Below are 25,799 nucleotides of genomic sequence, written 5' to 3' on the forward strand. Positions count from 1 at the left end.
GGCCCATCCTTAAACAACAGAGGCCCAAAGAATCATAGAATGGTCTGGGTTGGAAGGGACCTCCAAAGGTCATCTAGTCCAACCCCGTCTGCAGTCAGCAGGGGCACCCTCAACTAGATCAGGTTACCCAGAGCTCTGTGGAGCCTCACCTTCAATACCTCCAGTATTCCAGAAGTGGAATAGGCTTGGCTCATCAAACTTTTTAATCTAAAATGTATTTTCTTTTTACATGTATTAAAACCTTAACGGGTTTTGTGTTCAGAGTGATTTTTTTTGGTGGAGGAGAAATGGAGGCTGCATTTCTCTAATGCTGTTATTAGAGGATTCATGTAAAAACTTGTAGGAATAATTATTTACCAAAGCCTGTGTTATCTGGATACATTAAAACACCTCTTTCATTTCCTTTTGTTACCTAAATGCATTTTTGTTGCCTCTTTGCATATTTTTTTGAAAAGAGAAGAACTGGGAGAAAGAACATTATTAATCTGCCATAGTACTATGGGAGGAAACACTGTTCAGCCTGTTCAGGAAAATTTGGAAGTCCCATCCCTGGAGTTTTTAAGGCCAGGCTGGATGTGGCTCTGGGCAACTACAACTGGGTCTAATTTTAACAGAAATCAACTGGAGTCTTTCCATTGCCTTTAATGGCAATTGGATGAGGTCCTTTGTCAGCAGAGAGTGTTTCCATTTGTTACTTTGCATTGGTCTTTTCAATGTGGATGCAGTGTGTACCACACAGGTTATGTAAAATAAACAGGTTTTACCACAAGCCTTTTCCCAGAGCTAAGTTTTTGCTGTTCTGTTTCTTGTCTTTCATCAGCATCTGTCGCAAACGCCAGCACTTGGTATCTGTTATGGGAAGTTTAAAAAGAAGACAAAAAAAAAAAAAATAGAATGTACCTTTGTAGTTAATACACTGAGTAAAGAATCAAATATCTTTATCATCATCATCTGAGTATGAATGCACAGTAAAAGCACCGCTTGCAAGGACTGCTAGGAAGCCAACTGCAACACATCTATCATCAAAGATGTTCAGATAAATATCACTGCAGGATAACAGCTAAGTGTAAAGGCAGATATTAAACCAAACATTTCCATTCAGATTTTTATCTGGTGTTAAAATAAGTTCAACAGCTAAACGTATTGGAGGATAGAAATTGAGACTGAAGACAGAAGCAAGAAATCAAAAGATTTTTCAAAATAAAACACCAAACTGTTTTGCTTTTACTAAGCTTAAAAAAAAAACAAAACCAACCTAACCTCCTGAACTACTCTGAAATATGGTCTCCTATATGTAATAGAGTCATGGAACAACTTAGATTGGAAGGGATCTCGGAGACCATCTGCTCCAACCTCCCCACCATGCCCAGGGACACCTCTCAACTAGACTGAGCTACACAAGGCCTCATCCAACCTCACCTTCAACAACCCCAGGGAGGAGGCAGCCACAGCCACCCTGGGCAGCCTATTCCAGAGTCTCACCACCCTCTTACTGAAGAGCTTCTTCCTCACATCCAGTCTAACCCTGCTCTCCCTCAGCTTCAAACCATTCCCCCTTGTCCTGTCTCTAGACATCCTTAGGAAAAGTCTCTCCGCAGCCTTCCTGTAGGATCCCTTCAGCTATTGGAAGGCAGCTTTGAGGTCCCCCCAAAGTCTTTTCTTCTCCAGGCTGAACAACTGCAGCTCCCTCAGCCTATCCTCATAGCAGAGGTGTTGCAGTCCTTGGATCATCATAGACACACCATCAAGCACAGACATTAAACTAAGTAATTCTTCTTTAAAAATTTCTTTCCCAAATTCATGCTGCTGTCCTAACTTCTTGTTTCCCACATTAGGTAAAATAGTGAAGTTTTGTGCAAAAGTAAGACAAACTACAACAACAACAACAAAAACAACAAAAAACCACAACCAAAAAAAGCTTATCCAGTAGATCAAAGAAGGGATTTCTGTATAATGTCAAAGTTACAGATTTAAAATGATGCCACTGACAGCCCTCACATTTCAGATGCATGTAGGTACTGTGCTGCTTGCTTCTGAGAGATTGCAGTTTCAGGGCAGTCTCTCATGGGATCCTGACACCAGCTCCTTGAACAAGCCCAAGTCTGTTCTCTTGAAATGTACAGTCTTTAGTCTACTTCTTAGCTTCCTCACATCTCTTAGGATCTTAATCTGTATCATCTCAAGGTCACTGCAGCTAATGTCTGCAACACCCAGTGGCAGATGCTGACTGTTACTTCTCCAAACATTTCCTTTCAAGTTGTGAATTCAGCGAAGCATTTTTCCTAGCCAGGCTGTCTAGCACTGGCATAGAAGTTTTACCTAATGCACCTAATTCAGCATTATGAAAGGATTCCCCTTTGTGGAGTCAACCCTTATATGCCATACCATCACTTACATGATGGATTTAGCACCTAACTCGTAACCAAGGCGGTTAACAAGCTGCTTCTGCTGCTTTGTCAGGTAGATTCCACCTCTCCCCACCAGCCCTTATTGCTTTTAGAGAATCCTATGATCAAAAAAAGCTAAAGCCCTGTCTCAAATATCTTCTGAAAACTCAGATGCATCAGACTAACACTTACCTGCACCAATATAACACTCCTGTGGAAACTACTGCAAGGAACATCTTGGCTCAAGCAGTGCAACACTGCTTGCAGACAACACTGAAAGCACAAATTTGACAGGACTGAAGCAAGGCAAAACTTGGCCCTTGCAGGACAAGATGGTGTGCCTTGCTAAGCCAGTAAACCTAGCACATGTCTACAAATAAAACAGGGCCATGAAGTCCTCCAGATGCACAGCCTTGAGTGTCCAGAGACAGTAATCACTCAGTGTACACATTTTACTTCTTTCCTGCAGCTACCTATCACCTGCTTTAGGACACAATATTTGCAAAGGCAACAAAAGTCAGACATGATTACCTTGAATTTGTTTACACACTAAATGACAGCACCAAAACATGCTGTAATTACTGAACACATACTTGTAACTCTCGACCTGTTGGCAAGAAGACACTGTAATGAAAGAATCTGTCCGAGAGCTGTAAGTCAAGGGTCCAGGCAGGAGAAAACCAGGTAAAAAACGGCCAAAAGCATAACTCTCCTGCTCAAACAACATCAGCATCCCATCCATGGACTGGATGCAGATCAAATCTCGCCCTGCAGAAAGCAAAAGAAACAAAGCAAGTTTATTTACATCATTTGAAGTCTGTAGCTGACTTTCTGCACCTGAAACATTCAAGAGGTTACAACAACTACTGATCAGAGTCAAAACAAACATTTGCTTTGGTGCTTGTACTGTCTCTGACATACCAGCCAAGAACACTGCAGTGACTTAACTAGCATACAATTCAGAAATTACTGAGAATGAGCTATAAATTCCTCATGTTTCAACTAAAAAAATAAAGCAAGACACATGTTAACTCAGAAGTTATATAATATTAAGGTTCCTACAGCTCTCAGTGTCCTGCTTTTCATCACTAACAGTCAACACCAGTAACTATTACTAGAATATATTTGAAAAGTATCCATAAAAGAATTGTAGCAACTAGACAAGTTCAAAGAGTATAATTGGAATCACACTAAGTCTGTGAGTACACAAATGAGTGAAACCAATTCAATGCTTTGCTACTGCTGGCAGGAGCAGTCCTGCTCACCTCCTTCCCTCAGGGCTTGCAGCTTCCCTTGCTCAGGTCACATAGTTCTTACCCAATCCCAAACCAGTTCTGCTACTTACCTGATGGCTTTTAAACTGATAGAAGGATACCATCCTACATTTGCAATTTATTTTTTTAAACTCTTTCAGATAAGTGAATTGTCATCCCACACAAGTAACTCCACACAAGCTTAGCAACTGCCAGAGGAAGGGATTCTAGAGGAAGGCTGCAGAGGGACTTTTCATCAGTGTGTCTAGCAACAGGACAAGGGGGAATGGTTTGAAGCTGAGACTGGATCTGAGGAAGAAGTTGTGGATGCCTCCTCCCTGAGGGTGTTCAAGGCCAGGTTGAAAGAGTTAGGGCTGTTCAGTATGGAGAAGAGAAGGCTCTGAGGAGACCTTATTGTAGCCTTCCAGTATCTGAAGGGGGCTACAAGAAAGCTGGGGAGGGACTTTCTAGGATGTCAGGTAGTGACAGGACTGGGGGGAATGGAACAAAACTAGAAGTGGGGAGATTCAGATTGGATGTTAAGAAGTTTTACACCATGGGGGTGGTGAGACACTGGAACAGGTTGCCCAGGGAGGTGGTGGAAGCCTCATGCCTGGAGATTATGAAGGCCAGACTGGACGTGGCTCTGAGCAATCTGATCTAGTGGAAGGTGTTCCTCCCCATCGCAGGGGGGTGAGAACTGGATGATCCTTAAGGTCCCTTCCAATCCTAACAATTCTATGATTCTAGGTTGGATGAGGCCCTGAGCAGCTGAATCTAACTGAGAGGTGTCCCTGCCCATTGAGGGGAACTTGGGGTAGGTGATCCCTGAGGTCCCTTCCAACCTAAGCTATTCTATGATTGTATGAAGTATGATATGGTTCTGGAGGTGATGGTTACAGGGCATGAGAGCCATGGCAGCTTTCACCCTTGATTCTGTTGAGGAATGGGAAAGGCATGAGGGAGACTGGATGTATCCTGTGGGTCAACAGTTGGTTGCACAGGAGGTAGTCACAGCAAAGCTGTTTGTTACAGCCACATCAGCCTCTGAAGCTGGACAGCTGTTCCAGGCTTGCCAACTCAGTAAGAGCCACTTTAAATTAGGAATGCCATGTTGCTATTGTTTTGGGAAGTTGTATCTATTGCTTGATACATAGGATTTAAAGACATTTAGTTGTGAAGTGAATGCCCTCACTAACACAGAAATCCTACGTATTTTCTAATAGAATTAAATCTCAGGTACTTCTGGTTGTGCTGACAGTAGTGAGAAAGCTATCTCCTAGCCAGCCTGTAGCCACAACCTTAGGGTTTAGCTTGTCTAACACACAATTTACTTGTTGATTTCTTTCCTTCTGATGGTCTTTAAAGATGCCCTCTAGCAGACAGAGCTGATGCAGGGGTAATCTAGCAGATATATTAAAATCAAAATAACAGAATAAAGTAAAGGTCAGTAAAAGTGTCCATGTGTTGCTGCTGAAGGAACAAGTAGTGATAGCTTCTGCTCTCATGTATAGTATGAGTATCAATCTTATTAATTTCATTATATCATGACAATGACACATAGAAAAACTATAGCACCTTCTACAAAATGCCTCCATGTCACAGATGCCCTACCAGGCACAGAAGTGTTCATCTTTACCACTCATCATCCCTAATCACACACAGATTATTGTCAAAATATTTCCTGCTTTGTCAGTAGTGATACTGTTGAATAACAGGACATATGACAACTGCCTTAGAGCACTCCAGTCATCTCCAAGCACATGGCAGCACTGAAGCAGCCTGGCTGAAAACAATAAATCACAAGGCACCTAAGACTGGATGAGCAATCACTTCTTTTGCCTTTAAGCACACAGCATCACTTCTTAATGTACCTGCCACTATTTTCATCATATTTGTGTTGCTCAGTTCCTTCTCACCTATTCTCAACGTTGGCTTTTAACTAGCCTGTAGTATTGGCTCACCTACTCCCCCCTCCAAGATCCAAGTTATATGGAAAGCATAATTCAAATTCAATTGTGTATTCATTTTTTTCCCCCAGATTTTTATAGGTCAACTTATTTCTTTTGGCCTTTTTTTTTTTTATTATTGTGTAGCCACTGAATGAACTTTTTGCTTTTGTTTCACTTTAAGAAATGCTGTCTTCCAAAAACTCAACCAGGAATGTCCATTAGAGGGGAAAAAAAAGTAAAAAAAAAAAAAAAAAAAAAGCTTTTTGCATCTAGTTGGCTTTGCCAGTGACATATTTATAAAGTGAAAAATACAACCTTTAGTGTTTTCTGCAGATCAGATGGAATCACTTAGTGTACTCTACATAGCTTCAGCAGCTTGTGTCTCCAGAGGAATGTCCCTCAGCTAGAAAGTGTTACTTCTAAGCACAAGTCCAGCTACTGTTGTTTTGTAGTTTTGCTATTCTAGCGTGCTATGAGGAATACATTTACATCACACTCAGACCACAAGGTATTTTTAGAGCTAATGTAAAGCCAAAATGAGAGACAGGTGGTAGCTCTTTGAAATAAGCTTCTAATTAAAGCTAGTTTGGAGCTCAATTTTTTTTCTTAGCATGCTAATGATTTCCTCCAAGCCTCCCCTCTATCACCAGATCATTTTCATAGGGAGTGCATTATGTAATCACATGTGAAATCATGCAGTATCAAATGGGAGAAATGAGAAAAAGCTTCATCAAGCTACAGATTTTAGGGAAAAAACAGTGATAACTTTACAGGGATTATTTTACTTTCAGTGGTCATCAAAAGCTCCAGCCAAATGCCTCACGTGGAAGGAAGTGTCAATGAAATGAAGTGAAAAGAAAAACTGGCATTTACAAGATACCCAGCAACCTAAAAGCCCTTTAATGATAGGTGGCAAAATGTTCTCCTACCATGATGAAAGCTAAATCCACAGTGCACTGACCAGTGAAGGAATGACCAGAAACTGTATTCCCACACACTGGAACACAAGTTACTGTCCTGACTTGAAACAAGCAAGAATGTTTGCTGTGTTTTCCTTCATGAAATTTGCCCCCAGAAATTTCTCCCAGTCTACAGGGGGGGAAGTCTCCTGCAGTTCAAATCCATTTTGGAGAATTCAACCTGCTACTGAGTGTAGCTCCTGAAGCAAAACAGATCTGGGTCAACTGTGAGAAAAGCACTTCAGGAATCACTTCTGACTAATGGAAAAAACATTTGAAAAGTATGTCAAGGCACTTCTTAAAACAATGTATGCCCAGTAAAAGGCAAGGCTTAGGTTACTTTCCCAACCCAAAGCAGGAAGCACATGTCAGTGTGCATTCATAAAGAACTCTGAACTGACTAGCTTGGTGGTCTGGGAGCTGCTCATTGATCCCTTCTGTAGTAATGCATCAAAGCTCAGGACTTCAAGCTGCAGCCATTCATTCTAGGCCAGAGGACCTGACAGTGCTGCCAAGGCAGTGCAACACCCAGAACATGCATGAAGAGGAAGAGAAAATAAAGCCCTGCATCACGCAGTGCTACTACTGCATGTATCCAGCCAAACAACACACCAAGCATGCACATGTCCCAGCTGAGAATGACTAAGTGCTTTTCTGCTGGAACTGAAGCTGTCACTCCAACAGGAAGGAAATAAAAAGAGAAGCAGACAGGAGTTTAACAGAAACTAAGGAAAGCGTTCAAGGAAAACACTAAATCCATATTATACTGATGTCAGCTTTAATTATTTTCTAATCCCTTCCAGACCCTGTGGTATTGCAGTAGAACATGGTCACAAATCCCAACACAAGAGATGGGTTTAGGGCTCTCTGCAACAGCCCACTCTGGAAGAAGCCTCCCTGGTCCAGATGCAGTGAAGCATGCAGTTAGGGATGCCATGAGAAAAAAGCATCTTTTTGCCTCTCTCAGCCATCATACTGAATTCTCTCTACCTAACCTCTTGCTGATTTCTGCATGCTTGGAAAGCACAATGAGGATTGTAGATGGAACAGCAATGTTGAAGTATTATCTGCAAAGGCCAAATCAGCCCTCTCATAAAATCCTTTACAGGCCTGCAATATGCCTCTTGATCTAGCTGCTTCAAAAGGACAATAAAAGACTGACTTTCAGTATAGAGATCTGAAAATGACAGAGCTGCAACACCCAGCACAAAAAACTTCCTACTGAAGGAAACCTGGCACTGTGCAGACACGAGAGGTGAAGCCTCTCAACGGATTACAGAACTAACATTTCGTTATTCCAACCTTCATATCAAGTGGAGGATTTTTCCCACATTCAAAAGTGGATGTTTCTATTTATTGCAAGAAAAAGTCTAGAGCGAAAAATGTTCAGGCAGCTGTGAAAGTAGTATCACAAAGTTGTTTTTTTCAATACAGACGATTAATCACAGACAGCAGAAATACAGTCAGTCGTGGAAAACAACCAACCAACCACTACCCATGCAAGGCAGAATGGCTATATGCAAAGATGCAGCCTGAACAATAATGACTCCTGAAGAAATGGTAGAGATTTTTACCTTAAAGTATTTCCTTTGTGCCTTATCACAGAATTACAGCATCTAAGGACTGGATGGGACCTCCAAAAATGAAGTCCGACCCCTCTGCCAAAGCAGAATCACCTAGGGCAGGTCACACAGGAACACATCTAGAGAGGTTTTGAAAGTCTTCAGAGAAGGAGACTCCACAACCTCTCCGGGCAGCCAGTTCCAGGGCTCCATCACCCTCACCATACAGAAGTGTCTCCTCGTGTTGAGGTGGAACCTCCTGTGTTCCAGCTTGTAACTGCTGTTCCTTGTCCTATCACAGGGCACCACCAAAAACAGCCTGGCACCTTCATCCTGACACCCATTCCTCAGATGTTTATAGCCCTCTCTCCAGACTAAACAGCCCCAGGTCTCTCAGTCTTTCTTCATAGGAGAGATGTTCAAGTCCTGCAATCATCCTCGTAGCTCTGTTGGACTTGTCTGTGACTGGAGCATACACTTAAACCTACTCACAACTACATAAAATCTCCAAGAAAATCTCTCTTGGATCCTAGAATGGCTCAGGTTGGATGGGACTTCAGAGATCATCTACTCCAACCTTCCCACCATGCCCAGGGACACCTCTCAACTTGGCCTTCAACACCCCCAGGGAGGAGGCAGCCACAACCTCCCTGAGCAGCCTATTCCAGAGTCTCACCACCCTCCTGCTGAAGAGCTTCCTCCTCAGCTCCAGTCTAACCCTGCTCTCCCTCAGCTTCAAACCATTCCCCCTTGTCCTGTCTCTGGACACCCTCGTGAAAAGTCCCTCTGCAGCCTTCCTGTAGGATCCCTTCAGCTATTGGAAGGCAGCTCTGAGGTCCCTCTGGAGTCTTCTCTTCTCCAGGCTGAACACCCCCAGCTCCCTCAGGGTATCCTCACAGCAGAGGTGCTCCAGCCCTTGGCTCATCTTTGTGGCCTCCTCTGGACTCGCTCCAGCAGCTCTGTGTCCTTCACATGATGTAGTAGAGTGGTTTACCAAGAGGAACGATTTGCACCAAACACAATAACCCACAGCACAATTAGTAGAAAGGTACTAGAGAAAGGAACTAACAAGGCTTTGGAGAGAAGACAAAAGAGGTTAGAAGCTAAAACTCCATTCTTTTGGATGGAAAAACGTGGGGCAGCAAACAAATCTGACAGGCAGATGCAGCCACACGAAATGCTGGGATATTCAATATGAAACTACACATGTAAAGAATCAAGCTGGACAGAGGTTTGAAGTACCAGAAAATTCATCATGCCAAACTATTTCTTAGGCAGGGTAATAATAATCTGCTGTATTTCTAAACTTTAGAGACAGTATCTCTAAACTTCAGTAAAACATCTGAGATGATCTCAGACAACTGTCTCACAGGAAACCAGGGAATGGCAGGCAAGAGCACCAAGAATCTGGGGATCAGAGTAGGATGATGAATTAAATATGAGTCAACAATATGTCACCAAAAAGACAAATGCAAGCTTGGGTGATTATTAATATACATGCGCTATTAAAAACATATGAGGTCATTATTGTTCTGCTTGGCACTCACTGATTCTTGGCAGGAGTGCTGCAGAAGCCATAACCCCACATGCAAGACAAAACATTTCATACTACCAGTGCACAAGGGCTGCACGCATTTGGGTGCCATATTTCCACAAAAGGAATTAGCAAAAGCATCCTGTAAAAACCCATCCAACTTTTGAAAAGTAAGTCTTTCACTTGCATGGACAGCTGCTCCCAGACTGAGGGGTTTCTGCAACTGGTCTAACCTTTTAATTACAGTGCTATCAACAAGATGCAGATGAAGTGGCATTCCTAGCAATTTGTAAATGAACAAAGCTCTGGCACACCGAAGGCAATGGGAGCTTTGCCTTCAGGTAAGTCACAATCTTACCCATTACTGTTAAGAGAAATTGAGGAAGGTGGAAGAAAATGGGTGGTAAGAGATTCAGAGAACATCTTCCTTGATTTTTTCAGTCACATGTTCAATTCAAAGAGGTCCTAACTCTGTTACTTAAAACAATCAAACAGGTTTCCAAAGTTGTAAAAGAAACCATTTAGTCATCAGCAGATCTATAACATGAAAACCCATGAAGACCAAGCCTCCCAAACAATCCTTCCTTATCCAGAAGCAATTTAACAGGAAGGCAACAGTTAAACATTCTGCTGCTTAACAGAACTACCCAATAAATCAAAGCCCCAATTTCTACTGCTCTTGTACTTAAACACAGCCATAAGAATCATTTAACCTTACAGTATAAAACTCAGCTGATAATTTTTTTTTTTTCTGACTAGCACCTAATAAAATTCATTCTTGCAGAATTGTGGAAAATCTAAGCACAGTCTACCCTTCTTACAAAGTTTCCTGTTACCAGGCTGCATGGTTTACACATATGTACTATTTCATTATTAAAAGAATTTCTCCATATAGCACCCTCTTTGTTGTAGCACTCCAACACACTTTGCCTCTAGGCCAGGGCTATAATAAAAGTAAAATTAATTCGAGGCCATTTGCTGAGAAAAAGATAGGTCCAAAGTATTTTCACACTTTCTTTGCTTGTAACTTTTTCATGTCAAAGCTGGAATTTCTTTTTTTTTTCCTTCTTTCTTCCCTTTACTATTGTTTTATTATTCCCTTTTATTGGTACAATATCCATTGAACAGATTCAAATAAATCTCAACTATTCTAGAAGCCAACTTAAGATATTAAGATCTTAGATTGAAAAAGAAATTCAAAACCTGTATATTATGATCAGGATCCAATCCTAAATCATTTATCAACCCGTTTGAAGAGGTTTTTGTAACAACAGGATGAACTCAAGTATTTAACTGTTGTTAAGTACGAGATAATGCTAGTGTATTTTACAGAATTGCACAAAATATTAACCATGGGTTTGCAGCAAAAATTAAACATTATTCAAGAGAATTCCAGAACAGAGTAATTCAGCTAAGCTTTCTCTGTCACTAAATAAAACCAGTGCTCTGCCCATGAGCAACCCTGTGTGTCCCACTGCCAAACAATCAGTTTTGAAGGAGAAGGCAAAAAAAATCTTAACACATATTGAAAAAGAATACTGGGAGTGTTGAGAATGTTCACACACTCACCTCAAGGTACCATTCATGCCCTGCAGAACAATCACAGAACTCAACCCTCACTTGGGAAAGGACATCCTCCTGTTATATTCACACACTCCCTAAGCCCTTCAGGAAACCTACACTTCATACACCAGTGCCTGAAGCACTGAATTTTAGTATTCCCTGCTTATTTGCTGTTTGTTCATGTGTGAGCTGCTCTCCTGCCTGCCATTCAGCCTGATGCACAACTGACTACAGGAAATTTATGTGCTAATCTCCAAAGCTACCTAAGCTTCAAGGAACAGTGGCTTTGTTTTTTCCTTTAGAGCACTTGGCCGTTCTTTACATCATTTCAGCAGAAATTGATGGCATATGCTTTCCTCAAACATAAATCACATCTGACTCAAGGCAAACAAGGCAAAGAAAGAATTTATGGCCTGATCTGCACATTTTTCAAAGCAGTAGTAAGGGCACTTTTACTACATAGGAGCATAATACCATCATTTCTTATAAGCAGGCTACATGTCAGTAAATCTCTCTTTAAGAACAGTCAGGCCAAGCAGTATATTGAGCCTCTCAATAGAGAGGACTCAGTCTCAAGTGCTATAAACTGCCTGAGTTGTAATCCCTTCAACAGAAGCTGGCAATGAAGAGTGAGCTCCCAACTTAGTGTCTCTCTCTCTCTCAGATTTCTCTAAGGGAAGGACAACACACCACATCTAGAAACCCTCCATCTGAAAAAGACAAAGCCAAGGCACAGGACAGAGTTTTTTCTACATGTTGGTATAAAAATTAAGATCACTTCAGTACATCAGATTAGAAAAACTGCTGTAAAAATTATGGTGTAACATGAATTTATTTCTTCTGAGTCAAAAAACGACTTCTGCTTAATGCCAATTTCCTGCCAGTCTTGCACTGTAAACAACGTGCAGATTCGTGAGACTAAGGAGGCAGGTGGTAATCATCTTATCTCCTGAGTGATTCCTCATCTAAAAGAAGTTTTAATATTACAAGAGGATAGTTCACTGTTATGGAAAAACTAACCTTGGAGTCCTAGTGGACAGCAAGCTCTCCATGGGACAGCAATGTGCCCTGGTGGCCAAGAGGGACAATGGTATTCTGGGGTGCATTAAGAAAAGTGTGGCCTAGGGAGGTTCTCCTCCCCCTGCACTCTGCCTTGCTGAGACCACACCTGGCACACTGTGTCCAATTTTGGGCTCCCCAGTTCAAGAGAGACAGGGATCTGCTGGGCAGAGTCCAACAGAGAGCTAGAAGGATGATGGACTTGGAACATCTCTCCTATGAAGAGAGACTGAGAGCCCTGGGGCTGTTTAGTCTGGAGAAGAGAAGACTGAGAAGGGATCTGATCAATGTCTATCACTAGCTGAGGGGTGGGGGTCAGGATGAAGGTGCCAGGCTCTGTTTGGTGGTGCCCAGTGATAGGACAAGGATCAACAGGCACAAGCTGGAACACAGAAGGTTCCACCTCAACACAAGGAGACACTTCTGTATGGTGAGGGTGATGGATCACTGGAACAGGCTGTCCAGAAAGGTTATGGAATCTCCTTCTCTGGAAGGAAACCCACCTGGATGGGTTCCTGTGCGACCTGCCCAAGGTGATCCTGCTCTGGCAGGGGGGTTGGATTCAACCCCTAACATTCAGTGATTGTTTCATATAATTGAAGCCAATGCTGGTGAATTAATTAACCAAAACTCCTGCACAGCTAGAGCAGATTCCAGTTCAGCATTATTTCAATGGAAAGAACTAGACTAACATGATTTTGGTGGAACTGTAAATAAAATTTCAGAATGGACTATAATGATCTAATTATGTCAATCACAAACTTTAATATTGGCTCCAAATCTAATCACTACATAGCTAATGAAAAAAAAAATCTTCTGTTTTTCATTCAGCATTGTTTTAACTTTAAGACTAAACAATATGTAAAATATTGCTTAATAGGACTTGACTATTTCTAGATTAATATCAGATTTATAACTGAAAAACAGAACAGGAGGTATACACTGCTGCTCAAAAAGAAGAAAATGAGCTCTTCACTAAAACACTTCACTTGTTTCCTCTAGTCCATCCTTTTAACAATGTCAGTGCATGCAGCTCATTTTTCAGAAGCTTTCTATCAGCAGTGACTTTCAATCAGTCAAACGAAGTTCCATCACTTAAGAGGTTACCAGCCCAGTACAACATTTTGAACTGTTTTATTTACCTGTCTTCAAAACCCTAGGCACTTCACAGAAAGCACTTGAGAGATGCTGTCCAGGACACAAACTAGAGTTCTAAACCAGCACATCTCAGGCTACACCTAGTTTTGAAACTAGCACACCTGCCTCTGTACCACACAGCAACCACAGAAGCCTGAGTACGTCCTCACTCACATCAGAGAAAGTCAGATCTTGGATATAAGGGAAAAGTTTTGGGTGATTAAAAACTCTAAATAAGCCTAAGACACTCAAAAACTTTCTCACTTCTCTCCCAAACAAAAATATAAACCAGTGCTATGCAAACTCTCTCTGGGCTGTTACAAACTGATCAGGCTCTTTAACAATCTTATCCAACAACTTGATATTTGACTCAAAGCTATCTTACATGGGCCCAGAAGGACACACTACAGATGTGAGGACAAAACACTTTCCAAGATCTGTAAGCTATCAGCAAACTTCTTATCACTTCATATAATGAAAGGTGAAACACAGCAATCCATGGTGGTATAATTACATTAAAACAAATCTAAGCTGCTTTTAGTAATCACAGAATGTTAGAGGTCAGAAGGGACCTCTAAAGGTCATCTACTCCAACCCACCTGCCGGAGCAGGATCACCCAGGGCAGGTCACACAGGAACACATCCAGGTGGGTTTTCAGTGTCTCCAGAGAAGGAGACTCCACAACCTCTCTGGGCAGCCTCCTCCAGGGCTCTGGCAACCCTCACAGTGACAAAGTTTCTCCTTATGTTCATGTAGAGCCTCCTCTGCTCCAGCTTGCACCCACTGCCCCTTGTCCTATCACTGCACATCACTTAAGTCACCTTAAGTTCTTCAAATTTTATATCTGAAGTAAAACATGGAGATTGTGCAACCTGCTGGCTGCTTAAGGGCTGTGACATTTTGTGGTTAGGTTAAGCATTCACTTGACTGAAAAACAGTGTTCAGGAGTAACTCACTGTTTAATAATGGATCATGCTATCTAGAAAGACCAATATGATAGAATCAGAGGATTGCAGGACAAGCCCAACTTACAGATCACAAGGCCAGGTTCAGAAATCTGAAAAGCAGTTATATGCACTCTATATCAAGGTGAGGAGTGAAAAATTAAGCTCAGTTTTCAAAAGTCTGGGCTAACAGATTCGTTTTTAATATTAAATAATTAGTTGATTTTATGCCATTTCTTGATAGCTTCATGTTTTCATTTTGGCACCAGTGTTCAGAGAGAGCGAGGAACAAATGTAAAGGTAAAGCAGCAGAGGACTGCTAAGCTCTGTAATACAATCCTTCCCTTTGCCACAGCTGTTTCAAGCTCTAAATCACAACTAACTCTGCTATACTTGCTTTAGATTTTCAATCTTTGCAGGTATTTTCCACGTACTGTTTTTTCAAACTTTCCCACTAGCTTTGTTTAGGATTGTAGGTAAACATATGAGGTGTTTCCTTCTCATTTCTCACATCCCTGGCCCCCTAAGTTTTGCTAAGGGTCAAGTTCATTTTGCCTTTTTGCTGAAACGAAGCAAACTGTACTCGGTTGGTTGCAGAAATCGCTAAAACACTTTTAGCTATCCAGGTATTCCAAAAGTGCTTTTGTGTTGTGTAGGCTTCATGAAGTCTTGCAGTGAACACGCCTGTGGCACCACCAGGGGCTAAAGCAGCTTCAGAGCCGCAGCCTCCACGCCAATAACCGTGATGAGAGCACCATCTAGTGGCGACCACCACAACGCACACCCTGCCATCTCAAACCCCAACGCAAGCCACCGGACAGCTGCTCAGCCTTTTTGGCGTTATTCCACAGCTTTGATCGTCTCTCTAACTTATATTTCAACCTTCTACGAGGAGACTAAATAAATTACTTTGATTTTGTTCATCTGGTCGTGCACCAACACATCTATATCAATAGGATCATCAAAGATGATCCAAGGGCTGGAACGCCTCTGCTGTGAGGAAAGGCTGAGGAAGCTTGGGCTGTTCAGCCTAGAGAAGACTCCAAGGGGACCTTAGAGCTGCCTTCCAGTCCCTGAAGGGATCCTGCAGGAAGGCTGCAGAGGGACTTTTCATGAGGGTGTCTAGCAATAGGACAAGAGGGAATGGTTTGAAGCTGAGGGAGGGTTTGAAGCTGAGGGGTTTAGAATGGAGCTTAGGAAGAAGTTCTGCTGTAGGAGGGTGGTGAGACTCTGGAATGGGTTGCCCAGGGTGGTTGTGGCTGCCTTTTTCCTAGGGGATTTGAAGACCAGGTTGGATGAGGCCTTGAGCAACCTAGTCTAGTTGAGAGGTGGTGTCCCTTCCCATGGTGGGGAGGTTGGAGCAGATGATCTCTGAGGTCCCTTCCAACCTGAGCCATTCTATGATTCCTTTCTGTCTCCCAAGCTCCATTACATTACTTGCATCTACCACAGCCCAGGATAAGGTGTGTAAGAGACTGAGCTGGTGGTCAGACCTCTGCTTGGATCTCCATGGTAAACAAACATCCACGTCAACAAGGCAGAGTTTACTCCACAGAACTGTGTGGTGGTACCTGGGTATTTGCTTTATTCTTCCCAAGCCATTCCAGACATTCACAACTCTCAGCTTAATTTCCTCTCAACACATACTGACTCAGAAGACTTTCTGCCTTGGTAATGTGCTAACTCTACCAGCAGTTTAAGGACACTACTCATTAGATGACCACCACACCCCAAAATTATTAGGTCAGCTTTACTTCTGAAGAGAAAAAACTATCATGTAAAGCAAACCTAAATGCTTCCAGACTGGAACATAAAAAAACAGTCATAATTCTGTCAAGTTCAAAAAAGTCTGCTATCTATTAAACTCATTCAAAACTACAAACACACCATAAATATTATTTTCCACTCTTATGTTTTTCCAGTCAAATATGTATATTATTTTTTTAAGTCTGCATTATATATCTTTAAAGACAGCTGATAATTTAAGTTCAGAGAATGGTTTTTCTTTGTCCAGGATAAGCAAGCTGCAGAAAAGCAAAACAGAATTAAAGTATAGAAGAAAGCAATTATAGAAGAACTCAATTATTTTAGATGTTAAGATATTTTACAAAGAAAGAGTCAGGGGTTTTGTATTGTTTTCTAAAATCATTATTATTCTTCCAAATTCATCTGGTTCCAGATACAAGGGGAAAAAAAAAAAAACAACACAAAACAAGACAAAACTATTCTGCTTGTTCTATTGTTTGCCTCATTTTAACTTCAGTTATTTTCTATATGCATCAGATAAAAGGGACCATCATTTACAGAAAGAAGGTTTCCTCTAGACAGCAATACCACATTGCCTCTCAAAGTTTCAGTTAATCCTCAACTGGTCAGAGTTAAACAACTAGAATCAGAGAATGCATCAGGTTGGAAGGGATCCTCAGAGGTCATCTTGTCTAACCACTGCAGCAAGAAGGGACATCTGTAACTACACCAAGTTGTTAGGGCCCCATCAAGTCTGACCTTGAATATCTTCAGGGACAGGGCCTCCACCACCTCCCTGAGGAACCTGTTTGTGTCGGTGTGAGCTGAAATTCCCCCCCCACCAACAATAACCAGGCTAGCCCAGTCTGGAAGCAAATGAAAAGCTGTATTTACAAGCAGATGAAATGCAATGAATATGTACAAATATACAAAATTCACAACATTCACAAATATATACAATCAACAGAAAAGCACAACCGATCTCCCTTTGCTTCCCCCCAAGGGGACCCTCCCAAAGGGGCCTCCCTCTCCCAGGAGCTTCCTCCCCAGACCCCCCTGGACAGAGAAGCAGAGTTTAGTTAGAGCAGTTGTTAACTTAGCTGCCAAGGTCAGTACGTGTTATCTTCAGCCAGAAGAGAAGAAGAAACAGCAGCCAGACAGCCCAGCAACTGCCCCCACTGCCGAACGCAGAATGTGCAGAATGCCTACTTTGTTTTGGGTAATAGTTCTTAAACATTTCTATCTATCCAATGGAAGTGTTTAGAACAATCAGTATTTTGCTTTCTTACACCCAATAGTGACTTATTTACATTCTTTCACTTTCTCTGTTCTGAACTTTGCAAGGAAAAATTAAAAAGACAGTTTCAAACCACCACACTGTTCCAATATTTCCCCACTCTCATTGTAAAGAGCTTCCACTTACTAGCCAAACTAAAGCTCCTCTGATCTAGTTTCAAACCACTGCCCCTTGTCCTATCATCCCAAGTTCCTCCCCAGCCTTCTTATAGGTCAGCTTCCACTTACTAGCCAAACTAAAGCTCCTCTGATCTAGTTTCAAACCACTGCCCCTTGTCCTATCATCCCAAGTTCCTCCCCAGCCTTCTTATAGGTCAGCTTCCACTTACTAGCCAAACTAAAGCTCCTCTGATCTAGTTTCAAACCATTGCCCCTTGTCCTATCATCCCAAGTTCCTCCCCAGCCTTCTTACAGGTCCCTTTCTGACACTGAAATGCTGCTATAAGGTTTCCCTGAAACCCTCTCTTGTCCAGGCTGAGCAAGCCCCATGCTCTCAAGCCTGTCTTTGTAGGAGAGGTGTTCCAGCCCTCTGATCTTTGTGGCCCTTCTCTGGACCCACTCCAGCAGGTCCATGTCCTTCCTGTATTCAGGACTCCAAAGCTGGACACAGCACTGCAAGTGGCACCTCACCAGAGCAGAGTGGCAGAATCACCTCTCTCAACCTGCTGGCCTTGCTTCTTTTAATTAATGCTACTTTTTTAACTGATAATAAAGAACATTCAACCAGTTGCTTACCTTTGACACCACCAAAAGGACCATAAGTCATGTTACAGGCAGTTCGCTGAAGATTGTGCTCATACATCAGTTTAATCTGATACTGGTTCCCATGTTCCACATTTCCCAGAGTTCCTACACACACACACAAAAAAATGGTATATGTTCTTTTATCCATGCCATATGGAAGAAGTAAAGGAGCACCAGTATGAACAACCTGATAAAAAACCCCTAGCCTGCTTCTAGTGACTTTGAGATTACAAAGGCTCACATTGATCCATCCTTTAAAAGAAATCACCAAGCTACAAAATTCCTGAAGGCCAGAACCAGAAATAAGGTCTCATTGTACTCATTATGGTATGAAGATTTAGCCAGAGGCTGAGATTTTATTACTGAAATGTATATTGATTCAGAAAAAAAAAAAAAAAAGCCTGCTCCAAGGGAAGTTCTCATGATTCTCCAGTTATAGATTACAACAACAAGCCCTGGCTCTAACAGTCTGTCTTGAATTAAGCTGCAGTTAGTCATTAGCTATGACTTGACAAAACTCTGCTTAGGGCACATTTATCACTTGCCTTTACTTTGCCTGAAATTCAGTGCAGTGACAAACAATGCAAAGGTAAGAGTCAAAGATGGTCACAAAACCAGTTTTATGATATGCATCAGGTTCTCTGAGAAGGTCTGCATGAACTTTAATGCCTTGACTCCTTCAGGGAGCCAGCAGAAATTCAAAGTGTTTCTAAAGCAACTGAAGTTAAAGCTTCCCTTTCAATTGAAAGCCTTCCTTGCACCCCATGAAGAAAACAAAGTTCTTCATCACAGAGTAGCATTTAACTATTATTAGCAAACCAAAAAAAAAAAAAAAAAAAACCCAAAACCCACATCTTTGAGGGACTGAAGTAAAACAAAGCTAAATCCTACCACAGCTTTGGGTGTACAAAAATTATTCCAACACCATCTTAAACAACAGGCTATGAAAGATTTGTGGCAATTTCTCCAACTGAAATCAAAGCAATTACCCCTCAAGCAGGCCCACATTAGGGCAAGTAATGTAACAGACATGAGGTAAAAAAAGCCCTGGCTGGATAAGCACCTAGCTAATAGGAATATCAGAGGAAAAAGTGAGTAAATATTCAGTCTGTGCATGCTGCCTGTAACAGAGTATTGTCTGCATTTAGCCCATATCTGGGGATGCACTCTAGCAGTTGCTCTATCACCCAGTGACCCATCCCCAGCAGAGGGGAATCAGGAGAAGGAAAGAAGAGCTGTGTGCTGAAATGAAAAAGGATTACACAAAGCAGACAAACTAATGCCAATACAAAGTATACAAAGTTATACTCAGCCCAGCAAATGTACAGTGGTGACAACAAACAGGAAGGCAGGCCTCTGGAGAAGGAAGAGTCAGCAGAAACCCGAGCAGGAGACTCACCATTGTCAGCAAGCTTCCCCCTTTACACTGAGCATGACATTTATGGTCTGGGATACACCTGCAGCCAACCTGGGTTAGCTGCCCTAGCTGATTCCAAAACTGCTAATGGTCTGCAGACCACTGCTGGCCTGGGATTCTGTCTCAGCAAGACCAGGATAAATATCCAGGCCATATTTAAGTCAGACTTTTTACACTGACTGTAATACAACATCCAGGCCATGCTTCAGTCAGCCCTGAAGGATGCTTTCATTTGTTGAAGACAAGCAATGTGGTTATTTTATTAAGAATAACAGAGATGGCAACTTGTATAAAGCAAGTGAGGATCCCACTTTATGACACCATAATTTAACATGAAGTGCCTATTATTGCTGTAAAACTTTACTTTTATTATTACCTAAATGCTTAAGCCATGTAGAGCAAATTATAACTGGAAAAGAATTTTAGGCTGACAGATTGTTCTATGATGTTAATGCAAATTTTAGAATGAATTGTTTTAATAGAAACTGTACTGGTAGGCTACACTCCTAAGCCATAAGATGTATTACAGAGAAGGGAAAGTATGAAAACTCCAGTACATCTCAAAGTATCACCCCTCTGTAACGAAAAAAATGTATATTTTAATATCTTTTATAATGAATATTTCCTGGCAGTGGTATCTTCAAACACGACCATCACTTATTTACAAAACATATTCCCAGGTTCAATTATTCAGTTGTGGGTTTCACACTCCACATCTAAAGACAGCTAAATGATTTAAGCACAGATCTAACATTTCCAACACAGCAATTCAAACTGGAAATACAGGTGCTGTGATCTGTGGGTTTCCCACAAATGGGATTCTGTGGCAGATTAGCCAGGGACTCACAACCTGCTCCTCTGTCTGGTACCTTCCCAGATGCTGTGGCTATGATTTGAGCAGTCCTTGGCTCAGAGAGGGCTAGGGAGCCCAGTCCCTGGGCTGTAGCCTCTTCTGGGATTCAATTCCCTTGGAGCTTTTCTGCTTTCTGCCTTGGTCCAGGTGCAAGGCCTGGGTGAAGATGTTGGTCTGCTAGAGCAGGTTCTTCAGCTGCTACTTGGGCAGCACTTGGCTCTTATCTCTTTGTGGTAAGCAGGCCCTCAGCTGCTACTCAGACAGCATTTGTCTCTAGTTGCTGTCTGGGTGAGCACAAGGCAAGTTGCCTCACTTCTTGGCTGGTTTAAGTGCTGTCCCAAAACAATTAATGCCCTTTGGGAACACAGAACCCTGATAGCTGGACCTGTGGGATGGGGCACACCCAAACTGACCAGGGGCACACACAGTTCACAGCTGTGTTACAAAGTTAATTTCACATGGTACATGTTTATCTGCACCCCAGGAAGTGTCCAGGTTTGCACATTCAGGGATGCTTACAATGTTAACCGCATCTGCTATAGATTTGCCTTGCCCGTCTGGACCCCAGGAACTGTCCAGGTTAGCACATTTGCAGGTGCTTAGCCATTGTCTGGGCTGGGGCATGACCCTTCAGGACACCCTCAAAGATCAATTTTGCAGATGTCTCCAAATAAGGTAACCAGAAGACAAATAGAACCTGGAGAGTGTTTGCAACTTATCTGCCTCCAAGGCTGTGAACAGGAATCAAGCTGCTCCTACAGGAGCACCAAGCTCTTACAGTGAGAGGAGACACAGCTGTCCATGCACAGAAAATGAACAATGCATAACTATTTGATTTTGAAGATGAGGGTACAATCAACAACCTCTGTGCTTTGCTTTAAGCATGTTAAGGAATTCAGTGTACACATATCCCTACAGGTATTTTGTGACTTGCCTCTTTGCATCCACAGAGAACAAAGCATTTAGAAACTCCAGAAAAAGGCAGTGTGAGAAAGAGGATTTAAAGGGAAAAAAAAAAAAAAAACAAACCACAGGAGTTTCACTTTCTCACCAGTATTAACTTCCTGACATTTCTTGGGCTACATTACCAACACTCAGGTCTTGTAAAACATCACCTGGGTTTTTGAGTTCAGAAAGAATTGTAAATGCTTCAATTTGAAAGAGCTAAGCAAGCTGTAATTAAACAAGTATTTTTGCATTAGCATGCTGAACAGTTCACAGAGTCACAGCTTGCACTGGGTTGGAAGGGACCCTCAAAGGTCATCTGAAGTCAGCAGGGACACCTCCAACTAGATCAGGCTGCCCAGGGCCACACCAAGTCTGATCACAAATATCTCCAGGGACAGGTCCTAAACCACATCCCTAGGCAACTTGTTCATGTTTCACTACTCTGTGAATCATAGAATCAGTCAGGGTTGGAAGGGACCACAAGGATCATCTAGTTCCAACCCCCCTGTCTGGGCAGGGACACCTCACACTAGATGAGGCTGGTCAGAAGAACTTCCTTCTGTCCAACCTAAATCTACCCTGCTCCAGTGCCAAACCATTGCCCCACTCCTACAGCCACTGCTAAAACTGTCATGAGAAGTAGCTGTTCACACGCACTACCAGCCACAGACCACCACACACATCACAGCACCTCAAGCACTGAGCAGATCAGTAACCTCAGTGGGTGCTGGAGGAACTCAGCACTTGTAAAATCCAAGCCAAGCTTCCTACATACAAGTTAAGCATCTAAATATTGGTAACAGTAGTTCCAACTCATGAGAAATTGAGGTCTGTTAGCAACCCTACATTAGACAGCTTCAAGGCCCAACTTGACAGGGTGCTAGGCCACCTCATTTAAACTATATTCTTACCCTGAAAGGTTGGACTAGATGATCCTTGAGCTCCCTTCCAACCTGGTATTCTATGAATCTCTTGTTATCTGTTGGGAAACACCTAAAGCCAACTAGTAACAGTTCTCCATACATGAGTCTGAGTGAGAGAAGACAACTGCAGCTCTTCAGGAATGAGAAGCAAACACTGTACAGCTCAAGTTTAGCATTAACCTAATCCAAACTTAAAAGATGACTGGAAAGCTTGCATTTGTAAACTGACCTGAAACAGCATACACACAGAGTTTTCGGCAATGCAGCACAGCCAGGTGAAGTCCTTCAGTACCACTGTGGGGGGGGAAATAAAAAGCACTGTTTTCAGCTCATTTCCAAGTAAAATGCACACAGAATAAAATGCAACTGGCATGTTGAAAGTACTTTCAGGTACAGACCAAACCCAGAGGTTTGGGGGAGAGATGCTAACACAAAAATGCAAAAGTACCAATCTTCCAAAATTCACGCTGCAGTATTTGAAGTTCATAATTAAAATGCATCCTTTAAGGAGATATTTTCAGATTTAAGTATGAAGAGGAAGTGAACCATTTTCACAGTTCAGCTTGAAATTCAGTTCAAATGAGGTGGTGTCAATTCTTTCAAAAACTAAACAGACATGGGGATCACCTTATAGAATTGTCAGGGTTGGAAGGGACCTTAAAGATCATCCAGTTCCAACCCCCCTGCCATGGGCAGGGACACCTCACACTACAGCAGGTTGCTCACAGCCACATCCAGCCTGTCTGCAGAAACCTCCAGGCATGAGGCTTCCACCACCTCCCTGGGCAACCTGTGCCAGTCTCTCACCACCCTCATGGGGAAGAATTTCTTCCTAACATCCAATCTGAATCTCCCCACTTCTAGTTTTGTTCCATTCCCCCCAGTCCTATCACTACCTGACACCCTAAAAAGTCCCTCCCCAGCTTTCACCTCTCCAAACAAGGATTCAGCAATCACACAGATCACCTCTTTCTAAATTCACTTCTGTACTATCTGCTTGGCCCCTCAATTAACTAAGTTCTAAGGCAGAAGTCAAAGTTAGAATCTTGCATTCACATTCTTCCTCCCTCAACCCTACGTAATTCCTGCAGAGGAAGTTCTTGTGCTGCAACTGCAGAAAATGTTTTAGGTCATTTCACAAGGTGAGGCATTAGAATTCCTGCACGAGGTCACTCTGTGAGTATCTGAATAGAAGAACAGTTTCCAACTGATGTAGGCCTTTCAGTTTGTGGACTGTGGTCTCAGAACAGAAAAATTTCCTGTGGCCAGTAGAGAAGGGTTTGTCTCATGAGGCAGATACTCTTACAGCAAATTAAATACAAAGAATCTCTCTGCCACCTGGCCGCTTATTTCCCCTAAATTCATCAGAACTAAAGATCTCCAACCCTCTACCAAACTCAAAGCAAATGGCCAATATCACATCACTAGCTACTCAAATTTGCTTACCACCTTAAAAAAAAAAAACAAACCACTTTCAATACAATCAATATAATCCTTCTAAAAAGACATCATGCAATTATCAGGAAGATTACCCTCCACATACAAATGAACGAAAAATTCTCTCCTATCTAGATGCTTCAAGAAGCAGACCAAATCCATCCCCCAGTATTCACAGATGTGCTTAAGAGTCTTCCATCTGAGAATTCAGCCCCCAAAACAAAGAAAGGGAATGCCACATAAGCCTTGAATGAACAGCAACAGAACCTGCTGTGGACTTACGAAACAAACTTTCCCACTTCCACCTGCAATATTGGTTCTTTTAACTGCACTTCCAAGAGCAGGTCTTCAGGTTGGGCTCCATCTCCAGGCTTCACAGGATGTGGACTGAAGATTCGGAGATATCCCATGTAACTGCCCACAATGATTTTATCTTAAAACAAACAAACAAACAAACAAAAGAGACTTCAGAATACACCACCACATGTAGAATTCAATCTGCTGCAGAAGTGTTTCAAAGAATACCCTACAAAGATATATTTACATGATTAAATTTGCTGACACTTTGTCTTCTAGATAAAGATGAGCAAGCAGCTTTTTGCAGATCTATGAAAATCTATGAGCAAAAGGTTCAACATGGCAGTTATCATCATGGTGGCACTAATCATCATTACTCTTCTATCACAGAATGGCTCAGGTTGGAAGGGACCTCAGAGATCATCTCCTCCAACCTCCCTGCCATGGGCAGGGTCGCCTCTCCACTAGACTTGGCTGCTCAAGGCCTCATCCAACCTGGCCTTCAACACCCCCAGGGAGGAGGCAGCCTCAGCCTCCCTGGGCAGCCTATTCCAAAGTCTCACCACCCTCTTACTGTCTAAGCCTACTCTCCCTCAGCCTCAAACCATTTCCCCTTGCCCCACTGCCAGACACCTTTATGAAAAGTCCCTCTACAGCCTTCCTGTAGGATCCCTTCAGGTGCTGGAAGGCAGCTCTGAGGTCCCTCTGGAGTCTTCTCTTCTCCAGGCTGAACACCCCCAGCTCCCTCAGCCTATCCTCATAGCAGAGGTGCTCCAGCCCTTGGATCATCTTTGTGGCCTCCTCTGGGCTCACTCCAGCAGCTCTGTGTTGTCCTTCTGCTGGGAACACCAGAACTGGAGGCAGTATTGGAGGTGGGGTCTCAGCAGAGTCAAGGGGCAGAATCCCCTCTCTTGCCCTGCTGCCCACACTCCTCTGGATGCAGCCCAGCACACAGCTGCCTGCTGGGCTCCATGAGGGCACTGCTGGCTCATGCTGAGCTTCTCATCAATCAGTGCACTCAAGGCTCTTTCTTCAGAGCTGCTCTCAACCCACTCTGCACCCAGCCTGGATTTGTGCCATCCCATATTTGTCTTGAGTAGTTCAATCTTTCGACTCCTACGTTTTAGATTTGTGCACACACATCTCACACTAGCAGAAATGTACAATTTTAAAACTGAGAGCAAATGTTAGCTAAAGCCAGATAATTTACTACATCAAGGCAACAAAGCCAGGCCTTGAGATCACCTGCTTTTGAGTCATTCATTATCTCCAAGAGGACTGCAATAGTTCCATCAGGGTTGTTTCAGAATCAGCACTTTAAGCAAGTAGTCATTTGGTTGTTAGTAAAAACCAAAAAATGATTCATGAAAACATCCTAAAATGGTACCTGCTGTGCTCACAACCAACAACTCGAGCTGGCTGCTAGTTCTTTTTTCCTCTAGCTAGAGGTCATCATATCAATGCAGATCAAAATCAAACCCAATAAAGCTTGTCCACAAGTCAGCAGAACACAACTCTTCCTGACAGCAGAGATCACTGCACATTATTAATGTCACAGCAAAGTAGGGTTTATTCAAGCACAGTGGCTTAATTCAATAGCCCCTTATTTTTCAGGCAGAAAAGTATGTTTTTCTAAATTCTTATCTTATTAGGTCTCACCTTTCTTGGGTTTCCCTTAAATTTTTGCAACTTCCGTCCCATGCCTATCTGAAAATGTTCTATTTTAAAGGTAACTACAACTAAGGGAATAGGACAGGAGAACAATTACTGCTGAACACAAGCAAGAA

The 25,799-nt window shown here is 42.5% G+C and overlaps 1 protein-coding gene across 1 annotated transcript in view; it reads right to left on the reverse strand.

Annotated features, from left to right (window-relative positions):
- The window catches only part of BBS9 (Bardet-Biedl syndrome 9), a 166,907-nt gene that overhangs the window by 140,824 nt on the left and 284 nt on the right, over positions 1 to 25,799 (reverse strand). Inside the window, exons 2-6 of the mRNA XM_054385111.1 lie at positions 23,998 to 24,148; positions 22,508 to 22,572; positions 18,129 to 18,242; positions 2,981 to 3,155; positions 765 to 849 (exon numbers count right to left, since the gene is read on the reverse strand). Of these exons, the coding sequence (XP_054241086.1) occupies positions 765 to 849; positions 2,981 to 3,155; positions 18,129 to 18,242; positions 22,508 to 22,572; positions 23,998 to 24,148 (590 nt within the window). The remainder of the gene's footprint in view (positions 1 to 764; positions 850 to 2,980; positions 3,156 to 18,128; positions 18,243 to 22,507; positions 22,573 to 23,997; positions 24,149 to 25,799) is intronic.

Source organism: Indicator indicator, chromosome 11, assembly GCF_027791375.1.
Source record: "Indicator indicator isolate 239-I01 chromosome 11, UM_Iind_1.1, whole genome shotgun sequence".
In the NCBI taxonomy this organism is placed as follows: Eukaryota; Metazoa; Chordata; class Aves; order Piciformes; family Indicatoridae; genus Indicator; species Indicator indicator.